Consider the following 17,269-nt stretch of genomic DNA (forward strand, 5'->3'; position numbering starts at 1 on the left):
AACTTTAACCTAGGGCATTTAAATCTATTACTATTTCAGAGAACCGAAATAAAGTTCAATAAATCTTAGAAATAACTAAATCAAAAAACTATTGTAACTCGAGTGTGTTGGAAGCACCATCACTCTTGATCAAGTCTGCCATCCAACAAGAAACCTCACACCACTTAGCTTCTTAAAACAACATATCACCAATCCAAAATAAAAATGGTTACGCTTGCCGCCCTCCATCAGTCAGGCCTTTTAGAGCCAAACAGAAAAATAGGATTTTTTAGATAAAGATGTGATGTGTAGGTTTTGAGGGACTGGTAGCACCCAACAACATTTTTTAAAGTGACAAAACTGAACTATACTCAAGAAAAATATGACATTATGTCAACACTAACTACAATGCCTTTCAAAAGTATTCATTCTCAGACTTTTTTTATGTATATATTTTGAAACATTACAAACTTCATTATATTTTATTTGCATTGTAAGTTATAAACAAACACAAATCAATGCATAGTTTATTCCTTCATCTATTCTCATCACTTGTGCTTTTGATTCCTTTCCTTAGATAGATGTTCCTTTTTGTTTGCTTGTCTTTAAAACAGTGGTTGAATTATGCCAGCAGCTAGCTGATGGCTACACGAAGGGAAACTTGCTGAGGCACATTTATCCAAACATCAGTTTGGATGAATGTATGCGAATGCAATTACAAACAAGTATGAATTAAAGAGAAGCTACATTGAAACAGAGGGAAATCTCAAACTCAGCCACACATGTATGCATATTAGTGTTTGCAAACCTCTCAGAGGAAGTATAATCTAAATATCTTTGGACCGAAATACCTTGGTAGATACTAGTGTTGACATTTTTCCTCCTGTGAAGCAATTCTTTAAAAAAGATCTCAGTCAGATTCTGTTATACATTTTGAATGAGCTGAAATGTTCCACATCACAGGCAGGATATAACAGACTATTCTATTTTCCTCAGTGCAGGTTCACCTTACTTGACAAAAGCACAGATATTTGGACAAAATCCACAATCACATATTCACTGCATCAGACATACATTCCTAAAAATGTATTTTCCAACTAACTGGCTTCCTCCTATCATTTATATGCATGCAAACAATCAAAAACTAGGCAATTACTTCTGAGAACTTTAATGGCAAGCTGCTATCATCTAAATTTATTAGTTCAGCTCCCATCTGGGTGACGGACTTAAAGCTGGAACAAAATAAAAAAAAGATAGAAAAAAGCCTTGGTGCAGATTGCCAAATCAGCTGCATGGCACAGGTCCCATGCTGTGTACGTGCTACGCTCCCCCCCACTCCTCTCCACCTCACTCCAAAGCTGAATTCCCTCTTTTTCCTCGCCTCTATTTTATATTGGTGATTAAAAATAGCAAGCGGCCTCCTGCAGAATAAGCAGTTCATGCATTCTGGGTTTGATGCTGCGTTTGCCTGGAGAGGCCAGCTGTCACCTGCATGTAGGAGTGGGACTCACTGCTGATTTCCCAAAACACACCGCGCTCTGGACTTTGGCCACAAGACGACCCGGGCGTGTTTATGGATTCTACTTTTTTTGACAGGGAAACTTCTGCTATTCTGAGGAAGTCCTACTGCACGTTTAGTTTAAAACATGATAAAATTGATGTTCTACATGAAGTGTGCAATTTATTCATTCACAAGAAAGAGAATTGAAAGAAGAAAATATTTTCCTCTCAAGGCTAAGAGTCAATTAAATTAAATGTTTATTAAAAAATTTAAGTTTTTCGGTTTTAAAGAGCAATTTGGACCTCAGCTTTAGCACAATTATTGATGACCCTTGTAAAATTGTTTAAAAAGGAAAAAAAAAAGTTGAGTTAATATTTTAATGCATTTACATAATGTCAAACTAAAAAACAAAACAAAGAAAATTGAAAAATAAAGATGTGAAGAAGAACAGGAAGGTCAAACTGTCACCCTCAGGTTCCAAGAACACAATCCCTACAGCATGATGTTGCCTTCATTGTGGCTTTCATGTTTTTTATGCTTTAAAACAGGTTTTCTTTTTAAAAATGCCTTTTTATGACCAGCAGGACTGAGACATACAACCGTTTATCTTTCTTTTAGGAGAATATATTTTTTAATGTATATTTTTATCATAGTATTTCTTTGAAATTACTTTTGTAATGGGTCATTAATGAATACTGGGTCGTGTGCAATAACAACCCTTGGGTTTCAAAGGATGTTCTTCCTCCATGTCATCCGTTAAAGTATGTTTGGCTTGAGATTATTATATTTTTTAATAAGGAAGAAAACAATAGAACAAATAGATGCCAACTTTCTGTACTGCAAATGAGTGCAACCAAATAATATGGCAGCTTTTTATGAATTTCTATTCATAAATATTAAATATTTTGACACATAAGGCACATCCAAATACATCAAAAAAATAGGCAAGATTTAGACAAACAAATATTAATAGTATTAAGGTGAAACAAGGAATTCAAAAGTATCCATCACACATACAGTTCAAATTTTGGCACTTCACCAATTTGAAATCACTTTTGGAAGTAACCCCCCTCAAAAATGCAGCACTTTTATTGGCATTCCTTATCTTTGATAAAAAATAAAGCAAACAACTGGGATTATCTCCTCACAGGGGAACGCAACAAGAGAATATAGGATACACAAGCTGATCACTTGTTATTTTTTCTGCAGGGCATCGAGTTTGCAGCTCTACTGATTGGAAGATTTTTTGCTTTAGAGCAACACAAGCTAGTCTAGATGCAGAGTGCACCTCTGGCTTTGTCAGCAGCATCTGGGGGGGAAGAGAGTTTTCTCAGTTTTATTGACTGAAAGCGAGCTGCTCAGTGTGGAAGAAAGTTAATGAGCAGAGGCTAAGCAGTGGGAATCCAACTAGGGATGATTAATGTAATCATCAATAACGACGACAAGGACTTAGAGAAGTTTCCCCCATCTTTTCATGACATTAGATCATGCCAGGTGCAGATGGACAGTGAATGTCCCACTCAGTGTTACTCTGTCCCTCTGTGGCCTGACTCTTTGGAATCGATGCCGAGGCTTCTTCATGTTCAAGTGCATCATTAGACTCCCTGTCCTGGCAGGAAACCTCTGAATGTCTGACAGAATTCTGTGCGATGGAAAGCCACTGAAGCTTCGACTCGGTCAGACGGAGATCCAGTGCCAGAGCGGCTTCTTCCCCTTCCTCCACAGAGGAACCCAGCTCCTCATCCTCGGCTCCCTCCTCTTCGCGCCCTGCCTCCTCCACCGGACTCCGTTCATCCTCCGGCTCCGGATCGTCTCTCAGGGTCATGATTTCTCCCTCTCTCCCGTCAATCCCATCCGTCTCCACGCCTGCGAAAGGATCCGCGCTGCTGAGCAGTGCAGGTGCGTCTTCCCTGCTGGCGCCATCTGTGCCAAGGTCACTGCCAGCGGTGCGGCATTCCCAAGATGATTCATGTGAACTTCTGTCATCTGACAGAAGAGGGAGAAGAAAAAAAATTGAGGTGATTGGTCATTGTAATTGCTCACTTGAGCAGCAGCCAAAGCCAAGATCAGAAAACAAACACTTTTGCTTCAATTTGCCCTGATGGTGTTCATGAGGGAGATCATCTGCGCGTTAAAACAAATGGCACCACACATCAAAGCAACAACATTGTACTGCATCTTTTCAAATTCTGTCTACATCTGTAACTAGAGTTTCGTTTTACACACATTTTTACTTTTAAAACCAAGTCCATAATGTGCTAAACGCAAAGAAAATAAGTAAAACGGTCAATTTATCACTGTTACTTGTTTAAAATTGCGTTTTATATGAGGTCTGACAAAAGTATTCACAACACTTGAACCTTTTCATATTTTTTGACATGTCAATCACAAAAATATGGGAATTTTATTGAGCTCTTATGGGAGACAGTGACAAAATAGTAAATTGTTGTAGAGGGCAAGTAGAAGCAAAAGAATTGGTGATTTTCAAAAATGTTTCACCAATAACGCTCTAAAAAATGGGGCATGTATTTATATTTATGGGATATTGTTCTAGCTTAGGGTATAATTTTGTAACCTAATCCTGTTAAACATCTGCTCAACTTTATCCCTGACTAGTTTACTGTGTTTCTAGGTTTTCATTATGCTGATTATCCATTAATATTCTCTTACAAACCAAGCATTTTACCTTCCTAATTATTACTTTGTGTTTGCCTATCACACAAAACTCCCCTAAAATACACTAGTTTGTGATTGCTATGTGACAAAATGTGAACAAGTTCGACGGTAGGACAAGGACGGTAGGTAAGACACTGTATGTGACTGAATCAGGCTAACTTTAGCAGCAGTGCCCCAGACAGGTGGAGTTGAAACAAGTATGACGCCTCCGTCTGAGTAATAGCAACAGCTTAGTTCTGCCTCTTCCCCGAAAATCCCTCTCTTAGGGGTTCACTGACCCATATTTGTGGATGTTCAGGCAAAAAGGTTAAAGACTGCACGCACAGTCCCAGCCACATTTTATACACACTCTCAGAGGCCAAAACAGCAAGAAAGAAAAAAAACAAAAAAAACCAGCAACATTACTGGAAGTGGCATCCATATTTATGGCATCCTCTCCACCCTCTCTTAAAAGAGAACATGGCAGAAGTTTCTGAATGTCAGTGGGCGAGAATTCGCTTCACATTTCCAAAATGCCATGGCATTTGGGCAGCTTGCACCAATAAGAGGCTGAGAGGAGCAGAGGCGGGAAGGGGAAGGACTTGGGTTAAACGTGGAAGACAGAGAGGAGTGTTTCTCCACATGGTGGCTAATTGCTGTGTTAATGGCAGGGATCGGGATTCTCATCAGTAAGAAGGTACACACAGTCACACACTCACCTTTGAGGGGCTGCGTGTTTGGCAAAGACGTGGCACACATTGGATGAAGCTCTGGCTGGAGATTTTCATTTAGTACCATATTGTCCCTGGTTCCTGTAAGACGAGTTCCAAAACAGAAACACCGCCGACCTCAGTTACTCTCACATCCAACACGACGGCAGAAAAAACACTAAGCAGGTAGTGGCTTTTAAGACATGATGGAATGGATGAAGCACATTTAAGGTTCCCCCCCCCCCCTTAACCACACAGCATACAAACATGCACTCATGTATGCAGTGCAGCGCTCACAGAAATAGGATTCAGCTCCCTGTCATCCGTCTTCATTAGTGATGGCTGCACGCCTTTTAGGCTGACACCATATGCTCCTCGAAAGAGACTGTACACCATAATCCAGACGTTACAAATATAAACACCCTTGTATACGCACATAAACACAAGCGCAGAAGTATGCATGTGTGTACTTCTTTTACAGAGACTATGAGCTGGTAAAAGTCGGACTATTTCTACTGGGAGGTAAAAAAAAAAAAAAAAATCAAAAAACAGATGCAACAATGGAGTGATGATGCATGGGAAATAAGAGTGGTGAAAAGGGAACATTGTTATGTATGCATGTTGTAATGTGATATTAAAACAGTGAATGAGATCATTTGTGCTGAAATTGTCTTTGAGATCAAAACGTTTCAATGTCCACATCACCCTGAAAACACCCAGGATGAAACATGGTGGTGGCAGAGTCATGCTTTGAGGGTCATTCTCCCCAGACTTGAAAGGAAAGTTGGTAAGAGTTGATGGAAGGATTATAGAAAACCAATTAGTGTCATGCCAGTTTCAAATTAAGGCTCTACTGGAAGAGGTTTGTATAAATTTTTTGTATTATTTAAAAATAAATAGTTCTTCTCCACTCTTCCATTATTACAGAACTGCTTGTCACAGTATGGGAAAAAAAAAAAAACTAACTACAAGATGTGCTTTTCTTGGCCCCATTTCCAAAAACTCTGCTCAGATTGGTTAAAAATTATGAGGGGCAACTTTTTTTTTCTTTGTTTGAGTTGTGCCAACATAGCCAGAAGGCAGGCATTATGCAAATCTGTTGCATGTTGATGTAAACAAATAACGGAAGAAAAGCCTGGGCCACAAAACAAGGCGGCTCAGCTGCTCTGTTTTCATAGGGAGAGAATAACACCATTAACTCAGGGTTTTGGGAGATTTTTGTAACAAGGAGAAAAGAAAAAGAAACCCAAAAGGCGAAATGTGACCTTTAATGTGACATCTTATAGGACAAAATGCAAATTGCCAACAATGGTGAGAAAACACTGGATCTATTTTACTACAGAATGCAATATGGATGAACACTAAAGGCTTCCTCATTTTAAAAAAAGGCAATTATTCAAAGGTGATTCATCCCAATTGATAGTCTTTTTCACAATTATTCTTTGACAAAGCATAATGGGTAAAGACTCAGAACAATTCAACAAATCTAAAATAATTTAAAATTTAAAAAAATAAAACATTGATTTTTTGTATATTTTTCTGGTGAAAACAGTCAATAGAGACAGAAAATGCCCATATGGTAAATATTTGCCTTTAAAATCAAGCAGAAACTTCTAGATTTAGAAATTTTTACTCATTAATGCCTCAAAATAAATTGTGAGTTCAATATCTGTTTTTCAGCACAGTTATTGAAGATAATGTCATGCCATGCATGCTCAAAACAGCAACCTCCATCACCTGTAATGGTGAGTGCAACACCTTCTTGATGCACCCTAAAAGACCCTTTAAGGTCTTCAAGTTGGTTTTAACAAAGTAGTGCAAGTTTAGTTGTTAGTCTGTTGTGCTAGGTTGCATCCAAATGTTTTTGGCAGGTGTTAAGAGAGCGCCACAGGAAGACACCATCTGTTCCACACTTGTAACCTAAACTAAACCGTGTCCATAGGAGGTAGGAAAATTTGTTTTATCTGTTCAATAATTTTCAAATTCAGTACTTACTCATACCTTTATCCCTCAACAAATAAATGTTATAATAATGTGAAACCTCAAAAAGCCATATTTATAATAAAATACTGAAAACCAAAGAAAGATGAATGAGCTCATTTAGGTAGTCTAGAATGCAGTCCTTTGTAGCTGTGAAACATCTTTTTCAGTTAAAACGAGTCACTTAAGCATCTGAAGTCTGTCAGCAGGATAAAATAAAGCTTTGAAGGTGCAGTCTGCAGCCTGACACACCCTTCAAGGCTTCCATTTGCAGCGTTACAGTTCAGCTTGCACTTATTTAGCATGAAGTTAGGGCGGACTGCGAGAGCCCATCAATCTCAACTTCATCTAACTCACTACATCGATGTGATTGTTATTGTTTTCTGCCCTCTCTCATCCGTAGACAATGTAGTCGCTTCCCATGCTCTCTGGGCTTCAGGTAGGCAGCCAAGGCCCTCCATCCTATCCTGTTTGGCTCTAATATCCATCAGCCCGACGTCCTATCACATCAAGGCCACAGACACTCGCCTCTCTTTCTCTATATCCTTGTCTCCCTAACTGTGGTGGACAGCGTGCTCATCAGGCACTCTGGGCCCTCGCCTACAAATTCCCTAATAACGGCACATTCCCCTAAATGTGTTTGTAATGTGGGCAATCATTTTCAGTAATGGATGCTTGTCAGTTTTATGGCGAAGAGAATGACGGTCTCATGACAGCGCACCTCCAGCCAGCCACAGCCCCTCCACCTTTCAGACTGGTTGGTAGATAGTGTAACATCGCCCTCCAGTGGAAAAAAGGAGGAAGTGTTTTTTCTTGTGAAGAAGTTTGGTCACTTCGATTTACACAGGCCATTCGATTTAGAATGTTACTTTAGACACAACATTTTTGTTTACAGGAATTAAAAAGCTTGAGGATTGACTTTCAGTTCTGTATTCTTACTTCTGGATCCTGAAGGATTTCTTCTTTAAGTTTTTTTGTTTTTTTTTACTTCAGCTGAATATAATGGCACTACTTTGTTCACAAAAAGGCTTTAAATCGCTAAATGAACTGTTAATAATAACTTAAATATTAAATAATTAAATAACCTTTAAAACTGTATTTTGTAAATTTTCTGGTGAAACTCAATATGAGAAATAAACTGGATTTCAGAAATCTTCTTATCCCTTCATCTTTCTTTTTTTTCCCCACCACAAACCTCATTGTACTTTAGATGATGGACCAACACAAAATGTGGCAAATTTTTTAAGTGGAAGTGAAACTCATCCAGCCATTGATCCACTGATCAGGTACAACAGAAGGAAATCACAAGTTCATCGCAAAACAATGAATAATTTGAAAAAATTTAAATTAACAAATAAATATCTGAAAAGTGTGGCATGCCTTTGATTATGAATTGTACAAATCCATCCAAATATTTTAATAGTATGCAGTATGCATGGCCATCCATCAAACTTAGCAGGTCGGGCAAAGAGAGCATTAATCAGGATCAGCCATTTGACTCTCAGTTGATCATGGAAGTGGCAACAAGAAAGCCTCAATTAAAGCCATTATAAATCTTGTTCCCAGTTCGCCACATGCCATGAGCACCACACAGAAAACATGAAACTTTTTTTCATATTTTTACAAAATTATGTTTTTTTCAATGTACTTTTTCTGTACACAAATGCAAACTACTTTGAGTTGCCTATCTGATAAAATCCCACAAAAATATATTAAGGTTTGTGACTAATCTGAAAGCATGAATTCTTTTCTAGCACTTTTCTTCCATCCCCCCCCATCTATAATATGTACCAGGCCAGCTGGATCAATACAAACGGTGTGTGTTGATGAGGTGGTCTGGTTGTGTCGATGGCATCATGAACAAACACACGAGCTGGTGGTCAATGGAGTCGACGCATGGTAAAAGACGGGTACGAGGTGGCATGTTTTCTGGGCATCTGCCCAGATTTGTTCTGGCATGACATACAAAGGAGGAGGGCATGGATGGGCTAAGTGGGGCAGAAGGAATACATACTCCCAATTCCCACAGATACGTGGTAGGTCAAGCCTGAGACGCAGCCAGAGGGGAGAAACAGATATGTACAACGTTGTAAATACAAAACCTTAATGTTATAGTTAATAGAAAAAGAGTGGACATACATGTATATACACCTCAGCAGAAGATGTGCGGCATGCAGAATATTTGGGAATTTAGAGTTAGCTAATGTATATTTTTCACACACAAAAGAACGACAGTTCATTTACCAATGAACTAGTAAAAATATATTCGTAAAATGCGTGCTCAAGTACTGAGTAACTGATCTTAACATGTGATTAATATAAACTGTTTTACTGCATCTTCTCTTGATCTCCAAATTACACAACAGGTTCAGCAGATAGAAAATAGCATTTAGAATAACAAAGCTCGAGTATAAACAGGAGGTATTACATTAACATAAACTATAAGTGTGGTAAAATGTTTGTTCTTCATACAATAAAGTTACTCACTGTAGCTAGAAATTTTACTCAAATTTCTAGTACAAGTATACTTCAAAGTATACTATATTTTGAAGTATAGCTACTTCAAAATAACATTACTCAAATCAAAGCAAGAGGCAGTTTTGTAAAAATACTACAAAAAGTATTTGTTTATGTCACAAAAAAAGTTACTCGTATAAATCTAACTGAGCAAATGTCTACTTCTCTTGTGGTGATGATATTACAACCAAGATAATAACAGTAAAACAGCTGCTCCCTCCACCTTCATTGTCATTGTCTCTGCTAAATGTGTAAAAAAAAAAAAAAAAACCTTCAAATGAATCTAATGTTGCAGTGCATGACCTCATAGTGAAATATGTAGGAAAAATAATAAATAATAATAAATAATTATTATTAATAAATAATAATAAATGTTCTACTCTTTTTTTGTGAAAGAAAGTGTTGTGTCCACTGTCAGTAGTGGTGACAGATCTGTTGAGGTAAGGTTAATACACACGATAAACATGAACAGTCACACAGCTGTGTTTGCTCATGGTGTGGTAGAGACTCTGTGTTCCTAGTGTTGCCTGTCTTAGCAAACACAGACATGGATACAAAAAGAGCCTGAATTTGACAATTAAATACACATGAAAATGTACAAATTTGGGCTAAATTCCAAACTGGCAACAAAGACATTAATTTTTGTAACAACAGTAAAAATAGTGGAACTGGACTGCTCCTAATGCTCACTATTTAGGGATTATTTTAGGTTTTCAGTATTTACTACAGTATAATCTATTTCCTATGGGTGTTTTTTTAACTCACCTGGTAAACTCCACAATCCTGAGACTTCCAAGGTTTTTAACTTCCTCTCCAAATCTGCAACTCTGTTTCCCAGGATCCTGCAGAACAGAAATACGAGGCAAGGTTTCTATACATACTTAGTCTGTTTGTCTATCTTATCCGAGTGTTTGTCTTTGAGGAGGAGAGCTCATGTAACAGTGAATACTGAAGTGTGTCAGGTAGTGGTGTTGGAAGTACAATGGGAAAGACCGAATCTGAAAAGTGTGGCGTGCCTTTGTATGCAGAATTCCTTATTCAAATACTAAGACATAAAATCAAGTGCATGCAACAAATTACCTATAGTAAGGTTAGGTTGTAAAATAATCCAGAGCTGAATGACTGCTGATGAGGGAATTCATGCAGTTCAAACATGTGTATTGGTGCAAAAATGCATCTAAAAGTTTCAGGGTAGCATCTCTCACAGACTGGACTTGAGCACCTCTGCCATAGTTAAAAGAAAACAACAAAAAGTAATTTTTAAAGTTCACTAACAACCATCTAACGGGGAGACAAAAACACATGCAAGAAAATGCTGTGGTCAGATGAAACCAAAACATTTTAACCTAAATATAAAATGGAGGAAACCTAACAATGTATATTGCTATGAATAGACCCTCCAAATGGTGAAACGTGGTGGTGGCAGCATCATGCTAGACAGACAAGCTAAACAGTAGTGCATGTTGCTTAGATCAAAGCATATTTGTGTATTAAATGGCCTAGTCAAAGTTCATACCAAAACTGAGAATCTCTACCAAGACTTGAAAACTCTTTCCAGACACTCTACTTACTGACAGAGCAGGAGAGATTTTGTCAATAAATATAAGTGCATGGCAAACTTTTCAGTATTTTTTAGTTTATAAAGCTTTCATTAACACATTAAAAATGTACTACGTTCCCTCTACTTCAATATTATGCTCCATCTTGAGTTGGTCTATCATATAAAGTTCCAATAAAATGTTGCAGTTCAAGTTTACTAAATGACCAAATGTGGAAAATTTAAAGAAAACTTTTTGCAAGATGCTGTACCGGTTTGTGTGCCTCTGGTGTTGGATGACCAGATTCTTCTCATGGATGGTCTCCAGCAGAGCGGTGGCAAGCGACTTTAGGTCGGAGATACTCTGAGGTGTAGCAGGTAAGCTGCAGCCCTGCTCCTCCAAGAGCATCTCCTGGACTAAAAATGGAAGAAAAGTGACATCAGTGTGAGGGAAAAACAGGACCAAAATTTTCTAAAACAGAGGAGCGGAGCCACAATCTACTAATAATGCATCAACAAAATCTTTAAGAATAGACATCAGAGAAAACAGGTTGACAGAATGAGAGAGGGAGGAAACAGTATGACAAGAGTAAGACAGAGACGGAGTGTTAGAAACAGCTGTCTGCTAGGTGACACCTCCCTAACTTTAACTCCAGAACCCACTGTGCTGCTTCTGCCAGCGACTGTCAGTCATCATGGCAGCCTCATTTCCCTGCCAGTGGCACTCTGCACCACTGAGAATACAATTAAAAACACAGTCGGTGTCCGGGTGGTGGCTTGGAGGATCGGCAAAACATAAGTTATTAAATAATTTAGTAAAAACACGGCTTGAGACGGGAAAACTGGTTTCATTTACTGATGATAATAAAGATATCTAATCAAATTTGGGAGATAAAACCGAGGTGACAGGCACAGTCTAGCCAGTTTTGTTTTTTTTACGCTTTCCAGATGAACGGCTCTGATGTGTTTTATGTTTTGTGTTTAAAGTGAGCTCAACAGTTGGTGTTTTCACCTTGTTTGGCTGACAGCACTCCGGTAAGGGGAACGCTGTTTGATCTCCCATATGTGCTGGAGTTTTTTCTCCTCTCGAGGGCCGTCTGTGGAGAGGAAACCAGACAACAAAGCTTGATGAATGATTTGAGTTTATGCAGCTTCTTTCATAAAAACAGGAAATCCTGTGGGCTTCGGAGATAAGAAAAAAAAAAAAACAGTTTTAGTGTTAACCCCTCAACAGAAGCATTTACCTTGTACTTCATGATGTTTGATTTGAGCAGGTTCACCTCCTCCTGAAGTTGTGAGAGTCGGTCGTGTAAATACCTACCGTGAAAGCGATTAAAAATGCGATCAGCGTAAAAGCACAGATGGTTAGAGGCTTTTTATATGCAAGACGTGACAGTTCTAAGTTCTGGAAAATGGTAATTTTGAACATGGCAGAAGGCGATATAAGAAATAATAAAGTTCAGGTACATTAATGTGCCAAGGTTTTGAATCATCCCTAATTTGTTTATACTTTGCTTTGAAAACAGTAAACTTTTGCACAGTGGTGTATGGTTTCGGTTTACATCCATTAAAAAAAGCTACATGCTTTTTGGAACCTTTGACATCTCATGTTTTTGGACTGTGCCTGGACAGAACCCACCCATTTACAGGGAGAAAATGAAAACTCCAAGCAGAAGGGCCCAAGGCCAGGATTCAAACTGAGAACCGCATTGTTACAAGCCTACAGTGGAAACTACTTAATAAAAGATGTCCAGTGTTTTCTATTCACCTGTTTTCCATGCAGAGTGCATCCACATCAATGATGCGTGAATCATGATTTCCTAAAATATGGTTTAGTTCAACATTTAGCCGGTCAGCCTTCTCCCTGAAAACGATGCGTTCTGCTTTAACGTCCTGCAACTCATCCGTCAAGGCTTTTATGGTGTGCTCCATCTCCTCCATCTACAAACACGAGACAAGGTCAAAGGTTTCTGTGAAGTACAGTTTGTCTAGATTTCACAAGTTGCTTTCATTATTCAGGAAAGGAGAAGCCTCACACTATGAATTGTAGTCTTGGAGCCATCTGACAGAAAACGTTAACCTCTGACGGTTAAATTAAATTTTGTCTTACGTATTTATAGCCAAATAATGACAAGTTATCCTGAATGTCAGGACTGTAGAGGTAAAATGCAGGCGAATGGCTGTGGAAGAGGCAAAGAAATGGTGTCTTACAAGACTCCAATACACAATATCTACCAGAAAGTCTCAGTTGTTTTTGTTTGATCAGGGGTCACAATCTTTAATATTTTATAAGTCAGCATGAGACCATTAGTGAAGTAAATAAAAGCAGAGTTTAACAAAGTTAAATTAAAGTAATTAAACTTACAGTCAATATAAAAAAAAATTGACATCTTTTGTATGGTGTTGCAATGGAGCTTAGCAACATACAAGCATATAAGACTTTAAAAGTAATGTATTTTGTTAGAGCAAAATGAGATCAAAACATGTCACCTGTTGCCCTGCTCTTTCTAGCTGAGAAACCAAGTCCTCTCGTTCATGTGCGGGAAAGTGCCGGACCCCCACCTCTTCGTCTCCCAGCCTCTGTCGAGTGATGGTCATCCTCAGCAGCTGCAAGAGCACATTAAAGTTCAATTGCTTCAAACATGTGTGTTCTCCTTCATGTTTATTCTTTCGGTGGATCTTTGTGAGAGCACCTTGTTGTCCCCCTGGGCCTCAGCCAGCCTCTGAGTGAGGTCCTTCACCTCCTCAGTGAGCTGTCTCACTCGGTCCCTGGAGTCCCTCAACAGCTGACCCAGGTTCACCTGAGGAAGGAGGAGAGGGGAAAAGTGGATGAATGCAAAGCCACTTGACTGCTCACAAAAACTTGCAGATACACTAATAAAACCTTCATGGGGGACATAGATGCATTCCTCATTAAGATCTAGCTGAAAAGTATTGCCAGAAAATGGGATGACACAAGGAAGTTGTACAAAACATTATTGTGTAAGAGTTTCTGTTGTATGTAACATAACTATAGATAAGTAAAGTTAAACAATGAGAAGTTAGTCTCGTTTAAATTAGATTTGATAATCTTCGTTGTGAACAGTAACTCACCTGATTACGTTTTTCTGGTGGCAAAGAAGGATCCCCATCCTGAAACGAGAAATATTTACAGTTGAAACCAGAAGTTTACATACAATATACTAAAAGGCACACCTCTTTTTCTCACTGTCCAAAGGTAAATCAGACCAAATGTCCTAAATTTTAGGTTGGTTAGAATGACCAAAATCATTTTTATTTACTAAATTTCACAATAACAAGAGAAAGTGGTCGGATATGCATTTATTAATGTCCTTAAAATCAGAAGCAAAATACATATTAAGTGTCTATCCAGTTCTATTTTCTTTCCTTCATGTTGAACTACTCACAATAAGTTCTCTGTACTTCTTCTTCAGTCCCTGGTGGCGCTCTCTCAGCTGGTTGGCCATCAGCTTGTACTGGTCTCTCTCCTGTTGGCATGTGTCCAGCTCTTTGGACAGGATGAGCAGCGCCTCCTTTTTACTCTCCAACTTGCGTTTACACACCAGGAACTGAAACACGGCATCAACAGAAGACAGTGAAGTGGCGCTACAAAATGCATTAAGAATGGATTAGGTTTCAAGTTATGTTTATGTCAACATTTTTTTTTTATTTTGCTTAACAAGCAGCCAGACTTTCTTATAATATTTAGAATTAGTCTTGGCAAGTCTTCCTGGCTTTCAAGATGTCTCCTATGGTCTCTTGAACTCAGTTTTTCATAGAGACAACAATTGACAACAATTAAGCTAAAATAAGGAATATCTGCAAAATTGTAAAAGAATGATATCAAAACAGATTATTTTACTTGGAAAACCACACATTATCTCTTGAAATGATTCCAATATTATGCTTCTATATTGACGATTCAGGAAGTGACATAACTTTCAATTCATGGACCCAATAGTTTGTGTGGGCTGAAGAAGAATGAGTTTAGATACGAAACTTTTGTTACACAGGTTATTGAATACCTGAACTAAACCAATGTTACACTGTTTCAATAAATCCTAAAAAGATCACAGCTTTGTTTCTTTTGAATGTCAGCAATAGTAACTTATCTGCTCAAATATGAAAACATTGTCTAATAAATGGAAAAAGAGATGGAGAAGATCTAAAAAGCTGGTTGTGCTATATGTTGGAATTCAGTCATTATTGCAATATCACTGTGTGAAATACTTTTACACCAATGAGGGTATCAAACTTGTGGGACATTGTTATAAATAATAAAAAGAACAAAATGTAAAAGTTTGCGATTGGTTGCTTTCCTGATTATTGTTCAGTCCCACTGGCAACAATTGAGAAATACCTAAAAGTCATGTTTTTTGGAAACTAATGAAAAGAAATTTCTGCACAGACCTGACAAGAGATGAGAATTGAATCGTCTTTCAGTTGAACTTAAATGTGTGCCAGTTGTTTGTGTGCCAGCTCTCTGGGTATTATTTTACCAAGTCGATTATAAAATGCTATGTTCTATCAAAATGTGCTATCTTTGGAATTTCTATGCAGATTCACCAAATAAATGTAATAAAGTGCATTTCTAGTTCATCGATTTAGGAGATTGCAAAACAAATTACAGTCAGTGAAATCTGTTTTTCATCTGCAGGTTTAGGATGTATTTTATCACAAGTTTAGGGTTTTCGTCTAAATCTTTGTCCACAAAGCTCACAAGCAAATAGCTTTTCTCCTGTGTGGATTTTTGTGTGATTATTGGAATTTACAGGTCAGAGTGAACTTAATAACAATAAAAAAGAAAAAGAATAGGAATGATAAATTTACCAGAGCTACAGCAGAGTAACCCTTATCTTGCTTGTAACCAAATTGCAGCTGACGCTGTATGTGCAGAAGCAAAGTAGACATTTTTTGACATGTAAAGTGCTTTACAAAAGTATTCATAAAGCACTTAAGCTAATAAGTACAAATTCTAATGTCTTATTGAGACTTTTTTTTGTGTGTGTTTGAGCAAGAGAAATTGGTAGCAATTTCAAGCAAACATCCTGATAACCAGGTGGGCCTACAGGTGTGTTTCACCTGTAATTTAGCTGCTTCGCGCGTTCCCACCCCTTGTCGGTTGCCATAGGGCTTTAAATATTTGCCATTTTGAGCCATAGCTAAAAGCCTTGGTGAAGACCTTAGCGGCTGAGTCTATGTGTCGGCAACGAGTTTATGACTCTGTTCATCAGACACACCTGCTGGTTCCATATGGACAAGAGGAGCATCTGTTAGAGCCGCCCGTCTCAGAAGCAGCGGTTCTCGGTGTTTATCTTTCCTCTTACCTCGCTGACCAGTCCCTGCCAGTCGCTCTCACTCCTCTTAGAAGACTGCATTACTGTAAAATGTAGAAATGTCAGGATACAGGATGAACACCGCTCACTCGCCTCCTCCTTCGTTTGTTTATCCTGCAACGTCACTTTTTGCCTCAGCTGTCAAAATGAAACCACTTCCGGTAGAACCGTCAAAATAAAATGACGCTTTTTTTCATCAAGGGCGGAAATTTCATTATTCAGAGTACAATAGACACGGGGAGATTTCTTAATTTCGTAAGAGCATTTTTTGAGGGCGGAGGGTCGGCAAAGTCATCGTGAAATGTAACGTCAAATGTGCAGACTGAACCTCATCATCACTGCACAGAGTACAGTGAAAGATTTGGAAGCGCAACAAGCAGGACTTTATAATTGTCCTCTTTATTCATGCATGACTTGTAGAGGACCACTTTCGCAATATTTACTAACAAAGGAGGTAATTTTACGGAAAGTAAGGCCATTTTCCTGGTCCTCAGTTTGTTTGTTTTTTTGCATTTCTATTGTTCTCTGCTAATTAGATTGAGAGAAATTGTTAAGTTTGGTTAAAGTGTAAGGAATAGACTGGGTTAGAAAAAATGTCTGGATTAGGCATAAATTAAGTTATTAAAATGAAAGGAAGTCAAAGTCCTCAATCTGCGTAAAACTGCGTGTTTTACGTGTGTGTGTGTTTGTGTGTATTTTCACATTTTTCTATGAAAATGAAACCAAAGTTGTTGTCGTCGTTGTTGTTCTTCTTCTTTAGATTTTAGCGGCAGCTTACATCCATTATTGTTGCATTACTGCCATCTATTGGATCCTAATATCTATACCTCAAATTCTCATAATGATCCCAGTATTTTTTTAAAAACGAAAAATCTTCTTTTTCACCTCAATACTATTTAACTGATCAGCCACATTCTCAAATTTCAATTCCCTATTAAAACATAATTCCGTTTTCAATAATCTTTTTTGATCTACATATTTTCTGCAACAAATAAAAACATGTTTTATCGTTTCCACAGCATCACACATAGACCAGTAAGATGTTTCCCCATCT

The 17,269-nt window shown here is 38.1% G+C and overlaps 1 protein-coding gene across 3 annotated transcripts; it reads right to left on the reverse strand.

The window, feature by feature from the left end:
- Nucleotides 1-477: 477 nt before the first annotated feature.
- ccdc149 (coiled-coil domain containing 149) lies at nt 478-16,335 on the reverse strand. Of its 3 annotated transcripts, none has more exons than XM_014468951.2 (13): nt 16,207-16,335; nt 14,287-14,448; nt 13,973-14,011; nt 13,573-13,680; nt 13,370-13,486; nt 12,648-12,820; nt 12,124-12,196; nt 11,892-11,976; nt 11,152-11,296; nt 10,108-10,184; nt 8,840-8,872; nt 4,855-4,947; nt 478-3,466 (listed from the first exon to the last, which is right to left on the reverse strand). In XM_014468951.2, the coding sequence occupies exons 1-13, from the start codon at nt 16,255-16,257 to the stop codon at nt 2,961-2,963; spliced, it is 1,662 nt and encodes a 553-aa protein (XP_014324437.1). In that variant the 5' UTR covers nt 16,258-16,335; the 3' UTR covers nt 478-2,960. The 3 variants fall into 3 exon arrangements, with proteins under 3 accessions (XP_014324437.1, XP_023202533.1, XP_023202534.1); XM_023346765.1 differs by having other exon boundaries at nt 16,120-16,294; XM_023346766.1 differs by lacking the exon at nt 8,840-8,872.
- Nucleotides 16,336-17,269: the final 934 nt, after the last annotated feature.

The sequence above is a fragment of the Xiphophorus maculatus genome, chromosome 14 (genome assembly GCF_002775205.1).
Source record: "Xiphophorus maculatus strain JP 163 A chromosome 14, X_maculatus-5.0-male, whole genome shotgun sequence".
Lineage (NCBI taxonomy): Eukaryota > Metazoa > Chordata > Actinopteri > Cyprinodontiformes > Poeciliidae > Xiphophorus > Xiphophorus maculatus.

Bases quoted from the DNA above. Each gene is read 5' to 3' on its own strand.
- ccdc149 (XM_014468951.2), bottom strand. From the start codon at position 16,257: ATGCAGTCTTCTAAGAGGAGTGAGAGCGACTGGCAGGGACTGGTCAGC. The intron at 12,821-13,369 runs GTGACATGTTTT...TCGTGTTTGTAG, and splicing joins TAGAAAGAGCAGGGCAACAG to ATGGAGGAGATGGAGCACAC. The intron at 3,467-4,854 runs GTGAGTGTGTGA...CTCTTCTGTCAG, and splicing joins AAACACGCAGCCCCTCAAAG to ATGACAGAAGTTCACATGAA.